The following is a 15,294-nucleotide window of genomic DNA, read 5'->3' as shown; positions in this document are numbered from 1 at the left end:
AAAAGGGAGGGCCTTGGGAAACAGGTTGCAATACAAAGACCCTCCTCAAGACAGGGTTTCAAGATCAGGTAATCATGCAAGGGCTTGTGGGACACCTGGGTGTCTGGGGTCCCCCAGACAGTTACACACTCAGTGCAGTTGGTGCTTGTCACTTGTTAAAATAACATTGTCAAAGTTCGGCCTTTATGTTTTCAACATAATTAATATAATGATTTATCATAAATAAAAACATAATTTTACAAAAATACATAATTTTGTTAACAAATTATTTATCTATGGTCTTTTAAGCGCACCTGTGGTATGGTAGCTCTATAGATGCCTTCAAGTGCTGTCGGAAATATCTAATCTCAAAACACACGTGAGTGATCATGCCTTATTTAGTAAACACACAATGGCAGGCGGCGAGGGAATAGTTACTGCTATGCAACCAAGGTGTTACTATGAATGGACAACATGCACAAGAGCTTTTTTGGAATTGATGGTAAAAGGTAAATTTTATTCATGAATTGCTTGCTAAAGCTTTTGGTGCTCTGACACAACTAACTGGAAAAAGTTTGGGAATTTTTATCTATTTTTAATTTTGTACTATTTTTGTGTAATTTGATTGTGTTTTCAAATGTTATAATGCATTCTTAACTATATATAATGCACCTTGAATTGCTTCTGTTTTAAAGGTGCTACTGTATATGCAAAAATAAATCTACCTTATCAATCTCAAATGAGTTACTCTGTGAAAGCTGTTATTCAAAGTTTTTTTTTAAGTAATCAAGTTACATTACTCTATTATTGTAACACTTGGATTACGTTACTGACTACATTTTTTAACAGGTAATCAATAAATGAGTCAGAATACATTTTTTTAAAGTAACTCTCCAAACCCTGTCTATAAATGATGCTGAAATTAGTGTTTATTTCAACCAATTACTAATTTATCCATCTTATCTCCCTTATGAGCAGGGAGGTTTGCTCATGAAGGCAAAAAAAAGGTTAGTCCTCCTCATTAATATCCACCAGCCTTATTTGCAGTGTTGTATAAAATACTCAAAAGTCATACTTGAGTAAAAGTAAAGATATCATGTTAAAAATATTACTTTGGGTAAAAGTGAAAGTCACCTACATGGACAGTAGGCTACTTAGTACTACTTGAGTAAAAGTTTTAAAGTATCTGACATGAATTGTTCTTAAGTACAGTACTTGAGTACATGCACATAGTTACATAATCCTACAGAGTCCTTTGATTAAAAAGTTAAAGGCGATTCCGTCTCCTCTAGATCGCGGACATTCCGAGCTGCGCCTGAAGGCAGCACCGCTGTGTTTAGTCAGGCAGCAGCGGAGCCTCGCAGCCAGTGTGGCAGCTGGGAATGTGACGGCTCCAGCGCGGACCGCTATTTTCAGGGACTGGGCACAGTAGCAGGGCTGGCCAGGAAGAGGCTCAGCCCAAAGCTCCGCTCTTGCCAGCAGCACACTGGCTTAATTTGAAGTCCGGACTGGCGACCTGCGTTGTGTGCTCGGGGCGTCGGTGCGTTCTCGGACCGCATCGGAGGGTCAGCGGACAGCCGTTGGTGGCTCACTGCGGGGCTGCGTGCTACAGGGAACCCACCGTGTTTGTCCCCCCCCCGCGGTCAAGCGTCCGTACTCTAGCACCTTCTGCCTGGCGAGTCCGCTGAAATATGCAGTGAAGTGTCCCCCCCCCCCCAACCCCCTCGTCTTCACGTACCGCTCCGGTTAAATGTGCCTGTTTCGCCGCGAACACACCACTCACGCCGACGACGATGGACTGAAACCTGCGGCGGGCGAGAGCGACACACAACCTGCCGCGATTTCTTGCATGTAAATAAATAAATGATAGAGGATACAATGACCCTGCTGTCTCTGTTAGGTCGGATCATGCGTTATTTTCTGCTCAGACCGGAGACCTTGTTCCTGCTGTGCATCAGCCTGGCTCTGTGGAGTTACTTCTTCCACACGGACGAAGTGAAGACCATCGTCAAGTCCAGCCGGGATGCGGTCAAGATGGTCAAGGGGAAAGTGGCGGAGATGATGCAGAACGAGCGGTTCGGCGGACTGGACGTCCTGGACGCGGAGTTCTCCAAGACATGGGAGTTCAAGAGCAACAACGTGGCCGTGTACTCCATCCAAGGCCGGCGAGACCACATGGAGGACAGGTTCGAGGTGCTCACGGACATCGTCAACAAGAGCCACCCGTCCATATTTGGGGTTTTTGATGGCCATGGAGGAGAGGTGAGTGTGCACAGGCCAGGTGTCTCCTGATGGCATCCAGTCCACGATACTCTGTCCAACACAGACACACACAAGTGTGTTTGGGCTCCCAGGGGCCCCCACACTGAGCTGCAGGGGTCCTCATGTGGTCCTGGATAAGATGCCTTCAAGAGTCAGTTTATCCGTGTTTTGTATCTCTTCTCTCTGGTGTAGTTTAAAGACTGCTTTCAAACAGCTCTCAAAAATATACTTTAAAAAGTGAGACAAAGTGAAGGGGACAAAATTGTCCCACTTGGACAATGAAAATGGCTTTTTTTTAAAACATGAAGGTATCTTCATCAGGACTGCATCTAACACTGAGTGTATTCTGTGGAAAGTTAAATTAATAAGTAATATATGACGTTTAATTTTGTACATTAGATTGAATTCACACAAGATTAAAGGGGCACTTCATAGTTTTGTAAAAGAAATTCAAACTCCCAATTTTCGATCATGAAAACGAAAAGTTTGTTTATTTAGTTTGTTGAGGCATAAAAAGTCAGTCAATGAAGATTTTTCTCTCCTGATTAAAATTTCTTCCCTAAAACTACATAGTGCACCTTTAATGTGTGACGTTGTGATTAAGTTGAGGACGGGGCTGGATCAACCTGCCACGGAGAGAAAACATGAGCTGCTGGGCCCCACTTCCTTCCACTGTTTGAACAATGTGTTAATTTTTTCTCTGCTGGGAGGATTTTAATATTTCATGTCACGATTATCCGGGCCAAAATAATTGTGCTTCACAATATTACCACCATAATCACCAAGATATGCTTAAATTGGCACTTAAAGCATACTTGATGTGACTTTTTGTTCAGGAACAAGCAGTTTTCGTGTGACACATCACAGCGTTAGCCATTGTGACAGGTTTAAGATTTTGGTATGACGAAGATAAGAAGATGTACAGGACTGTACCTTATCAAACTAGACAGCTTTTTCAAGTCACTCATCCAAGATACTCATGATTATCCCGATTCACTATCCTGATTATGTAAATCTACCACAATAAACTGATCTTGAGTGTTTTTATCGCAATAAAATCTTATATCTCCTTTTATCTCCAGCTGGAATACCACCATACCCCTCATTTGCTGTTTGGCCATCAAACATAAACTAATCCAGAGCTGTGCACCATAAAACAGGGTCCCAGACAGACTTGTTGTAGCTTTTTCATTGAGGTGTACCAGCACATAATTCAGGTGCACCCAACAGTGCATTTTAATTTCGATTCTTAACCCATTATCTGTGACTAGAGAGTCTGTTGCTATAACTATAAACAAAGCATACAAAAAACCCCAATGACTAATGAAAAGACAGCCAGATCAACTAATGGAAAAAAAACGATACACTATACCTAACATCGTTGCTGGATTATTCACACGTTATTATTATATGTGTATTATCAATATTTCATTTTTTAACATCACCATTATCGTACATATCACGTGGCACAACATCCCTATCTTCAAACTACTGTTTTGACACAAAGATCCCCTTTTAGGCCGGGCCTCAAGGTCAGGTGATGAAGCAGGACCCACATTCAGCCACTTATGATGTCAGTTGCTGTTTTGCTTTAGTGGTGCACATTCCTTTACGAGTTTTCAATTGAATTAGGACAAACCAGGTGACACATAGCAGGACCGGAGTTATCTGGGGCCCCTGGAGGCAAGTGGTAATTCACCCTTGGCCATTTGTCATTGAGTATTTGAGGACAAGTGGAGCGTGGACCCTTACTGTGCGTAGGAGACCATAATTCCCTGCTGCACGCATTCACCCACACTTACTCTGTTCTCTTCCAAATGGCAAGGCAACTGCATCTCATCTATTTACAGCTTAAAACGATGCCGGAAATATCCATCTCTCATGTTTTTTTTTTGTTTTCTTTTTGCCAAAACAACATTTTTAGGATGCAGACAGCATAGGCCCCGTGGCCTAACATGATTATAGCAGGAAGGAAGAGGGTGAATTCAAATCGGTGTGCTTTTGAGGCAGCTAGCTGGGCTCAACACTGTGAGGAAAGCGTAGCTGAAGTGGGCCATTAGATCACTGGTTTGCTGGTCACTGTCCACCCCCAGTCGATACTTGTTGCCAGCTAAGAAATCTTCCTCCGTTCTGCTTCCTTGGTGCTTACTAATTGTTGTCGTTGCCACGAGTGCACGAGCCTGGCAATGCATTCAGGGCAGCGAGGGAACAGCTTAACAGAGCAACTCGCATCAAGAAGAGAAAGTTGTGAGTTTAAGGGACAGAGAACATTTGAGATGACGCCACGGTTAGACGGGAACACTGATTAATCATGAAGTCATGGCATGCTTGAACACTGGCATTGTTTCTTAGGCGTTCAACCATGACCTCAGCTGACAGTATTGATGCAGCAACTGTAAGTGACAGTATCCCATTTCTCCCTGTCTCTAACCTCCTCTTCTTTTCTCTTACTTCAGCTTGTAAATTTAAACATTACGCACTTCTTGATCAGCCGGATCAGCCAGTTCCCTCCATGCTGTCTTCAGTGACTTTCTTCATTCTGAGTTCGACTGCTGTGGTCTGATTGAGGCTGAACGATAACATGCTAAAAATAGGCAGCCAAAGGCATCGAGGATAGCTGTTCTTTTAGGGGAAATTAAATTTTAGGCTGCCGTGCTGACTGCTGCAGCTTTTAACCAAAAGTGGTCATTGGATTGTTTTCCCCTGCGGCCTTATAACCCCCCTCCATGCGTCTTCCCTCTGTGGAGATCCTTTTTTATACCGCTGACCTAACCTGTGAGCGCTGCTGCAGCTACCACACATATGGTTATGAGAATAGGAGAAATAAATAGTGAATCGCAGAGATGTGTTTGTATATGTGACGGAAAAAGGAGAAAACGAGTGGGAGAGCATCAATGGTGAGAGTAAGAGCGAGAAGAAGACGGTTTAGATTTGCCCATGTAGGCGAGAGGCTGTTTTATCACTGCATGTCCATGGGCAACAATTTGGTCTGTTTTCATTCCCACGCCCTCTTTTGAAGTGTGTGGAGATGGTTTGCCAGACAGCAGCCTTCAGAAACAACTTCCCCTGTTTAGAAAATCTAGATTTTTCTTTTCAGCCAGAGGGCACTGAATAAAAGCAGAGGGATGCTGCGCGGCCCAAGGCAACGCCAGGAACACTGGCTGCCTCAGCTGGCTAGTTAGTGAGGTGTCGGCTGCTTCCATTTCTTTCCGCGCACACACTCCTCTCATCCAAACCACATACACAGTCATTAAAGCAATGTCGGACTTGTGTCAACATCTATCGAGCGTCAAAGACTTTACACCAGCAGGTCTTGGACACGGTTTTCCAAGACAAAAATTTAAAAATACATTTTCACTGCGGTGTGAGCGTGCCAACTAATTAGAGCAGAGATTCGACAAAAAGTTCAAGGGAAGAGGAAGTCAATCCAAATGCAATTAGGTCTGCAGCAATGAATATTGTCGATTTATCTTCTGAATAATTTCTTGATTTCTTAATTGATTTTAATAGTTTTGCCTTTAAAATCGAGAGAAATGCTTGTCACAGTGTCCCAAAGCCCAACGTGACGTCTTCAAATTGCTTGTTTTTTTAATGGTTAGTCCAGAACTCTGTTTTACTTAATGTAAGACAAAGAAAAGCAGCAAATTATCAAGATTGAGAGAGTGAAAATAAGTTTACCATCTTTAATAAACATACAGTTTCACTTTACGTCTTTGTAACACCATCATACATCACCAAGCTATTGTAAATGCAAGTAGCTGTAGATGTTGTGAAAGAGTACAGGCTGCAAATGGAGTTTTTGAAAAGTAAGAAGCACAGCATCTGGTATTAGTACTGACTGGCAAAGCAGCCACACCCATGAAAATGATGTAGGTAATGGATGTTTTGCCCTATGGTATGTACTGTATAAAAACACTTAATGTGCCTGTAATGATAGACCTGAGGGGAGGTGGTGATTTAGACTTAATTTGGCTTTTTGGGTTGTTTTTTTTTGCATTCTTGCCAACAATAGATTAGAAGATCAATGTCTTATGGAGCTGGAGCTGAATTGGCTTCGCTTAGCTTAGTTTAGCTTAGTCCCTGTAAAACCACTAATTGTCATTTTTACATTTCAGTTTGTGTACAGATAAACACACATGATATAACATGTCAGTTAGTCAGTGGTAGGTGTATTTACAATTTACAATTACAATCTTTACAATTTTGACAGGGACAGGCTAGCTATTTCCCCCATGCTAAGCTAAGGTAATCTTCACTTGGCTCTAGCTGCTTGCGTACAAACATGAGAGTGGTATTGATCTGATTGTCTCTCTCTCTGCAAGAAAGCAAATACGTTTTTATTTTTGGGCTGACCCAAATGTTTTGGAGCTTCTGGACGTTGAAATCTGAATGCTTAATTTTTTTAAATGTTGTTTTTTTAAGAGAAAGGGGACGTTGGCTTACTTGCAATGTGATAATCAGTGAAAAATGAAGCTCATCTATAGCATTTAATTTCTCTCTAAACCAGCACCTGCAAATGGTACAAGCACACAGAGCATTATCCACGAGCGGAAAAAATCTCCTCGCGAGAGATAATTTCTGCTCCACGTGAGCAAATGTGGTCCAGCGAGTGTGGGGATTTGACTAGGGCGAGCTCAACCCTCCAGACACACGTGAAACGGCTCAATACTCGCTCATTCATGAAGTTGAGTTTTGACGGGGATGGAACTGACAGTCACAGTGAGAGGTTTTTCCATGAAAATACATTTAAAAACATCAATGGTCGCTGGTGAAAAGATGCTCAAAACTCTGGACTATATTGAGAAATTTGGTTGAGGTTTCTTAGTCAGGCATCAAAATGACGATATCGTATTATTTGTAAATTGTAGAGTGTCCTGATTGACAGATGGTCACTTCACCTGCTGAGCCACAACCACCTCATGTATGTGAATGACGTGAAGCCTAGCACTTATTTTGTCAATTCATTTTTTTCAACTGCCCAAATTACCTAAATAACTACACACATGTGTTTTGTGATGCGTTAATGTTGCAGCCGCATTTTAGCTTGTTGAAAAGTTTTATTAGAAACAGTGCTGAAATCTCTGTTGGTGCTCACTGGGGTGACTGATGTCCCCGTCTCCCTGCCCCAAATCCCCAAAAATGGTATCCGGATAGCCCCACGTATATCCCAAAATGTTGAATTATACCTCCCAGTGTCAATCTAAATTTGCACTCTGGTCGGGAGCGATTTTGATCCTGTGATCCGAGGATGTGCAGCATGATGGAAGGAATGGATGAAACCTTGAATCCTTCGGTGAGTTCTGCCCCGTCACTGTTCTACCACCTTACTGGAACCAATCGGTTTACTACCAGATAAATCATCAGTCAGTGCTGCTAAGTAACATCTGGAAACCTCCTTTTTATCCGTATCTCTCCGCACCACACACCTGCTCACACACACCAATGCAAATTCAATTTTCAAAGTGCTAAAAATCAGTGTTAAATGTGAAAATAGCCATCGGCAGACTCAGTCACATTAGATGTTGGCTCAGGGAGGAGATTTAACTGTTAAATGGAGATTGATTTTTAGCTGACTTGTGGGAATAACCTGCATGAAAGTGATAACCCTGGGCTCTCCATCCATATAACGGCAACATGAGCCATTTGTTCCATACCGGCATGTACAGAGTCAGCCGTGCTGTGCTCCTCCCTGCCTCACTGTCAGGATGTGGCTTCAGGCGCTGCAAAATTACGTTAGCTGTAGAGTACAGAGAAGACACTCACTACAAGGCTGTTTAACTTGAATGCGGGGGCTGCTACTCTCTGTCTGTTTTGCCGTCCTTTCAGCTTTTGTTCTGTTGATTTCTCCTTCTATCACAGCTCACACTTTGATGTATTGGTGTTTGTTTGTGAGTGGGTTGTGATAGATACAGTATGGTCTCTTAACTGCGAAGGAAGCGATGGAAGAGCGCGGAGTAAAGAAGTGGAAAAAACCCTAACGCACCAGGGACGATGACCATTTTTAGAGGGATCCTCTTTGTCTTTATTCAGCTCACATTCAGGCTGAATGGCCATTTCATTCTCTACTTCATTATTCATTTTTTGAAATCGCAAAGTACACAGGACTTTTGAGAGCGACTGAAGCAGTTATGCAGCATAGCTCACTTTCTTTCCCACTTCACAATGAAGGACATTTTATAGTCAGGACGGCTGGTGTTTGAGTTTTTAGGTATTTCACTGTGTTTATGTGCATGTTTGTGTTATGCTCCAGGAGCACGGGGTGGGTTACGTAGTTTAGATACTAAGCAGTTTGAATTCCTCCCGAGATGAAAGAAAGAGCCAGCATGTGACTAATTGCACTGTCGGCATTACAGGATTAGAGGGAGAGCAAGCGAAGAGACAGAGTGTGTGAAGACAGCAGTGTGTGTGTGTGTGTGTGTGTGTGTGTGTGTGTTTTTGTGTGTGTACGAGTGTATGAATATTTATGTGTGTGTTGCAAGCTTGCACAAGAAGGAGCACTGCTTCTCCTTGATGAGCGCTGAGGATTCACTCGGCGCTGCGAGGGTCAGTTTGGTGTTATCTGGTCTTCCAGGGAGAGACGACTTCACTGTAAGAGGCTAAAATGCCAAAGGCCTATCGGGTCCAGACACCTGCTTCACACTGCTTCACATCACTTCGTCAATCAGTGCCCCCAGCTAGTTTATAAAATAGACTGAACAGGCACTCATTTTGAAGTAAATGACTATAACTAATTAAATAAATGAAGATGGAGAATTTTGAATTTGTTAGCTGCTATAATCAATATTTTCCCATTGACAAACTAATGAAAAATAATCACCAAAAAAACTATCCTTCTTGTCCTTTTTCTTTTCCTTTTTCTTTTTCTTCTTCTTGTCCTTCTTCATCTTCATCTTCGATAACTAGCGATTACTAAGTCAATGAAGATATTCGGCTTTGTATTATCGGCTCCGTTTATCAGCTAGAATTTCATTATTAGCGAATAGCCAAATATGTAAATGTCTCATTATAGGGCCAATAATTTATCTGTGCAATATATTATATTATGTATCCCAAGTCTTCTTGCTCATTGTTTGATTTAATGGCCTGAAACTTTAATATTGGGTTTCATTTTCGGCCACGAAAAGGCAGCTGTGTTCAGTGAAAAAGCTTTAGAAAGCTGTTGTACAGTACCTACCCAGCACAAAACGGCAGACATACAAAGTAAGCTAGTAGCTGGTCGACAAAGCGTAGCATTTAGCATCCAAAGAGCGAGATATTTCCCTCAGCAGTTGGTTGATTCATTGGATGTGGGTGTGAAATGACTGGCAAATTTGCTCTGCAGGCTGAAGCATCATCTGCAGGGTGTTACGCCCCTGGTCTAGGGGAACCCAAGACATAACATGATGTGTGTCTCCTCATTCTTCCCACTGCCAAGAAAGCTAGTGTCACAGATGAGCCACGTTCGAAGTAGCATTTATTGTCCTTCAGAGGGAGAACAAGGCCAAGACAACAAACAAAAGAATCCGATTACCCCTAACTTCCTGCCACAAATCAAAAATATAAACAAGAAACAAAATCTTACCTAACTCCTACCACACTGTACAAGATTGTACTGCAGCTGAATTACTCACAACTGGTTTACATATCACAAACAAACCACTAGTCAAACTAGACACTGGTCCGGGTTGGGAGTGGAAGATTGGTGGAGAGGGAGATTGCAGTCAGCCGGCGGTTCAAAAAGGGCTCCTCTCCTCCCTCTGACCAATCCCGGGTATCAAGCAAGCCAATCAGCAGGTCCAACCTGTTCACAATCCACACACACACACACACTCAGAGAGAGACAACAGTGAGGAGGAGAGGCAGATCAGCAGCGATTACAAACACAATAATGACTCAGGGTCATAACACCTCCCCACCCAAAAATCAAACATTTATCCCCTAATAAATATTTGACTTAGTGAGAACGTGACAGCGCATAAGCCATAACGTTGTCTAACCCCTTGTTATAAGTCCTGCACCAATAACAAACAGCTCATCAAGCGCTGATTCCTGTTCTGCATCTCACTCAAAAACACCCTGAAGTGTTCTTAAGAATTACTGAATTCCTGGCAGCTCAACGGTTTCCTCTGCACTTTGCATAGGCCAAAAGAAGAGGAATTAATCTAATTAGGATTAGTAAAACTGGTCATAAGTAATGTCATCCTCCTGTACCCACTTCTGTCACTTGTAGCAAAAGCTGACGCTCAACATTTCAGCCCCTCCTTCATGTCAAGTCAAGCAGAGAATGGAAAGCACACAGGAGGTCATATTCTGCTGGAAAATACCAGTGCAGCAGAGAGGAGAGCGCTGGAGGATTCTGCTGAAAAGTCTTCTGACCTTTCGGGTAATTTGTCCCTGGTGGTGAGGTTTGTTTTCCTCGCAGCGAACGGACTGTCGGGGAGTGACTGAGGAGTGGAGCCACTGAGCGAAACACACCGGCTAAATGGATGAATGGGGCTTTTGCCTGTCGAGCAACCTGAATGTTTAGCCCCGAAGTAAACATCTGTAATCTCTTCTTTTCCACTGTCATCCTTTTTTCCTTCAAATAAATGTGAGGCTCATTCATAAATCCACTGAGTTTAATAATGTTTCTGCCTCAGTGTGTTTTAGCATGTACAAACCTTGTCCTCTCTTCAGATAAGAGCATTTAGTGGGCTAAAATGAACACGCACTCCTCCGGTCTGATAGGTGTTTTTGTGTGTGTTTGCCAACAGCATGTAGCGCCAGATAAGAGTGCCTTCTTCAGCCTCAGTGTGTCGTCCTTCCCTGCTGGCAGTGACTGCTCAATAATTTAACACCCTCTCTGTCACTTCTGCTAAAACCCCCTGACTAAATATACACGTACCTCCAAGCAGAAGGAAGCCACAAGGTCACTGCTCAGACACACGCATCAAATATCACTGTTTACGTTGAGTTTTTTTGGGAGGAGTTCATGTCTGGAAAGTTGTTTTTGACATCGGGGCTTCATGGTGTTGAGCTCCTCTTTGTCCTCCTCCACCTCACCCACTGCTCTCCATGCGAGGCTGGTTTGAGCTGGCGTGGTGCTGAAGGGTGAGTTTGGTAATGGAGCTGTTTGGAGCTGTTTGGTTGCCAACCCTCCCATCACCCTGTTCTCCCCTTTCACCTACGTCTCCTCCTCTCTCCGGGGGGGGGTGGCAGTGGATGAATAGGCCGCAAAAGCTCCATCTCCGAGGCCATGTCAACCTGCTGCCCCCCCCGCTTGCCACGCTCAGTCGCCTGATGTTGGTGCACTAACATACCGCCCCTTGTGATGCGTTCCCTGCTTTAGATGCCAAGCATGCTGATTCTGTTGGAAGTAGAGGTTTAGTCTGGCTCTGAATGCATAATCCTCGCCTATATTTGTCCAAAGCAATGCTATTAGATTGTACAGTCTTATGTGTGTTTTTGGTGTGTGTAGCTGATTAGCGCTCTCTAAATCTAATCACATGGTGAGAATTGTCCGGGCTGCTTGGTCTAATCTACACTTTGTTTTGAAAGGCGCACATTCTTCATGTAGATGGCGGTTATGTGAAAAAGCTGAAATGAAAGAATGCTTGTGCATGTTTGGGGTTTTTTGGGAGTATCGTGTACAATTTGAATCCGACCGGGAGTCTGTATACCAGCGCCGGCTCCACAGTTGTTTGTTTGTGTGTGTGTGATTGAGAAAATAGATGAGTCAGTTGGAGTTTTTGCCCGCTCGCTGTCTTGGCAGTGAGGAACGGTGGCAGAAGAATGTTGGCTGAGAGAAGGTAGCAAGTCGCAGCTGCTCAGAGTTAGCGACATTGGTGTGATTGTGTGCGCAAAGAGACCGGGGGGCGTGATTTTTGTACCGCTCACAGTCGTGGCTCTTTCCCTCTTCTTGCTGCCCAGATGGGCCTCTTGGGTAGGGCAGGTGCATCCTGGTAAATGGAAACAGGCCTCCTGGTTGTGTTTGTCTGCCACTGCCTCTTATCACTTTACAGGCCCACAAGTCGTGATTCGATCATTTTAAGAATCAAAACAATTCACGGTTATTTACTCTAACTCGCTCTGAAATGCATGACACCCGCTGCTCGCATGTTTGTATGTATGTTTAAAGTTTGCATACTGGAGCCGGTCTGCTGCACACATGTGCCGCGCAGCCTTCCAGACATCGATCCATCCAGACAGGAGGAATGCAGCTGATATGAATGTTTGATATTTGCACATGGTGTCTATTCGCTGCCAGCTACAAACCTTCAAATCCACTGTGCGGTGGCTCAACGCTGAGCCAGGTTGCCTTTAATTTGCACTGTAGCGAAGGCTCGCGGGATAAGCAAGAGAATCTGACTCCACAGCATGTCATTAATTTGTGCTTGTGATTAAAATCGGGAGGAAGTCTGTTCTGCATGTATTCTTAGGCCGAGTATGTGCGTTTGTTTGTCTACCCGGGCCTTACTGGATCTCTGCCATGTACTCTTGATTGTGGTCCTTTGAGATTTATGACCCTGAGAGTTTCTTTTTTTTTTTTTTCTTTTCAGCCTGTTGTTTCCGTCTGTGGTTTAGGGCACTTATTGAGAAGGGTGGTGCAAGGGCAGTCTTACACTAGTAAAGCTTTGTGGTGAACCATCTGCTGTGTAAGGGTTAGATAAAGTTGTTAGGTCTAAAGACACAACAGAGGGCCAAATAAGCAGATTGAGGGCTATAATTTGCAAACATAATGAAGACGAAGGCCACATGTTCATCAGACTAACGACAATTAATTAACTCAATCGTCCGGTCGGATTAAAACTTGATCACCATCTGGATTTTCCGACCTTTTTCTTCCTGAACCAAGACAACAGCAGTGTAAACTCTGTACTTAGCCATGTCCCAGTCAGATATAGGCTATCTACTGGCTGCCAGAGCTTAATGTTTGAGGCCTCCGGAGGTATCGTTGGCCTCATTCAGAAATCAGAAATGGGTTGTTCACATGCTCTGACCCCAGGAACATAACAGCTCTCGCACACATCCAACACTGGTACTGGGCATTTAATAATATGTACAATTTTAGTCCAATTATACAATAGCGGATAAGATGAATACATATTTTTAAACCTTTTATTGTAAAACAATGACATGTACATCTCACTCAAAAGTAAGTGTCAACGTTTCGGTTACTTTTAAAATGAAAATATATCCTTTGCAATGAAGTAAGTCAAACCGTATCGTATCTGATACTAGGGCTGCTGCTAATGATCATTAGAAAAATGTCAATGTCATCCGATCGTTGTAAGTATCTGTGAACATCTATAGATAACATATGCAGTTCCCAGACAGTGTTGATTTTTTATGTAAGAAAGCCAATCAGAGAATGGAGGGCTTTGGGGTCAGTCTTGACGTCTTGGAAAAAGTGTATGTCAGCCTGATTGAGAGCATCCTTGTTTTTGATATCTCTGTTTGGGATGGATACTTGACTTTAATAAACAGAAACAAGCTGACAAGGATTTATAAGACAGAGAAGATAGTAGGCTGCCAACAGAAGCAGCTAGATGATCTTTACACGGGAAAGACCTGTCAATCATTAATGACAAAACACATCTCCTCTACCCTGACCTGCAAGGGTTCTTCAATCCCATGTATTGAATGTGTTCAGCGTACTACAGTAAACTTGGATATGAATGCACCAACTGTTGTAAAATTGAGAGGTCTTTGTTCTGTTGTGATATTTATTTTATGGACATTCTCCTTTGGCTGGACAGTAAACTTTATTCTTTTCCATCCTAATCTTCTATTCTATTCAAGTTGGCATCTTCAAATTGCTTATTTCATTCAGGCCACCAGTACAAAACCCCAAAGTATACATTTTACAGAGATACTGTATAAGACCGAGAAAAGCATTGGAGAAGGTAGAGGCAAAGACTGTTTTTGCTTGAACCGATGTATCGGTTGGCCAATATTATCAGATATACGGATATATCAGTATCAGTGTATATAAGAGGTGTGGAAATTTCTCGATTTATAAGATGCATCATATGAGATGAACCGTTGTGCATTTGAGTCATTGGCAGGTGAATCTTAATCCAATCATGAGGCCAGCGAAGATTCACACCTCTAGTGTGTACATTGTCCGATGTAAAAACAATTTAATTTAAAAAATATATTGCAGAAAACTGATGCACCGATGTCATTTTAAACAGTAAAGTTTATTGTTAAACTCTAAAAAATCCTCCATCTGTTACATATCTGTGTCTAACATTTGAGTCATCATTGCAAAATATGTGTAAATATTGGTCAATATATCGAGATCAGAATTTTTTTTTTACTCTGATATTGCCATCGGCCCCAAAAACTGAACATCTGTCCGGCTCTACAAACGACTAATCAATTATAAATAACTATTCTGTCAATGGACTAATGCTTCCAGCTCTCTCTGATGCATTACAGAAACAGTCTTAGTCTCCTCACTTATGCTTTTCCCCTCACAGCCATAGCAGGTTGTTGTTATTAAACATGATTATTGGAATAAGGTAAACTTCATGATGATGTAATGGCGTCAAACTTCCTCTGACCTATTGTGCACCACCCATTAAACCAGCAGATATATAGCATGCATCACACCCAGTGTGTTGGTAAATGGAGCTTTGAGGCAAGCAGGGTTGGTAATTGATTAGTGTGGTGCAGAGGAAGCTTACGGTGATGATGTGAGCTAATGCTAACAGCTCAAGGCTCTTAGGATCCCTGCTCTCTTCCTGAGAGCGTCTCTAAGCCGAGGCTAAAATGAGTCGAGGAGACAGCGGGGCAGATTAGATTTACACTAATCCCACTGGGGAGATTGGGACTATACGTTCTCTCCATGGATCCGCTCTCTTTTTCCCACCATCCTTCTCTCCCTCTTTATTTATTTCCCCAATTAATTCCTTGCTGACTTCCTGACAGACTTTTTGATATTTTTAGATCACCCCCTCCTTCTCGTGCGGCTTTTACACATCCAGTACCTGCATGTGTTTGCTATCCTGAGTCTTGTGTGTAGCCCTCTTCCTGAGTTGATTTAATGAGCTTATCCAGCAGCAGACCTGGTAGCTATACTTACAGCTG

General features: G+C 42.8%; 1 protein-coding gene across 1 annotated transcript in view; it reads left to right on the top strand.

Annotated features, from left to right (window-relative positions):
- The first annotated feature begins 1,323 nt into the window (after positions 1-1,323).
- Positions 1,324-15,294, top strand: part of ppm1lb (protein phosphatase, Mg2+/Mn2+ dependent, 1Lb) — a 52,609-nt gene continuing 38,638 nt past the window's right edge. Inside the window, exon 1 of the mRNA XM_084350960.1 lies at positions 1,324-2,241. Coding sequence (XP_084207086.1) covers positions 1,843-2,241 — 399 coding nt within the window. The 5' untranslated portion in view covers positions 1,324-1,842. The remainder of the gene's footprint in view (positions 2,242-15,294) is intronic.

The sequence above is a fragment of the Pagrus pagrus genome (assembly GCF_965226575.1).
Source record: "Pagrus pagrus genome assembly, chromosome: 4".
Lineage (NCBI taxonomy): Eukaryota > Metazoa > Chordata > Actinopteri > Spariformes > Sparidae > Pagrus > Pagrus pagrus.
Note: the sequence above shows the minus strand (reverse complement) of the source record. Positions and strands in the feature narration are given on the sequence as shown.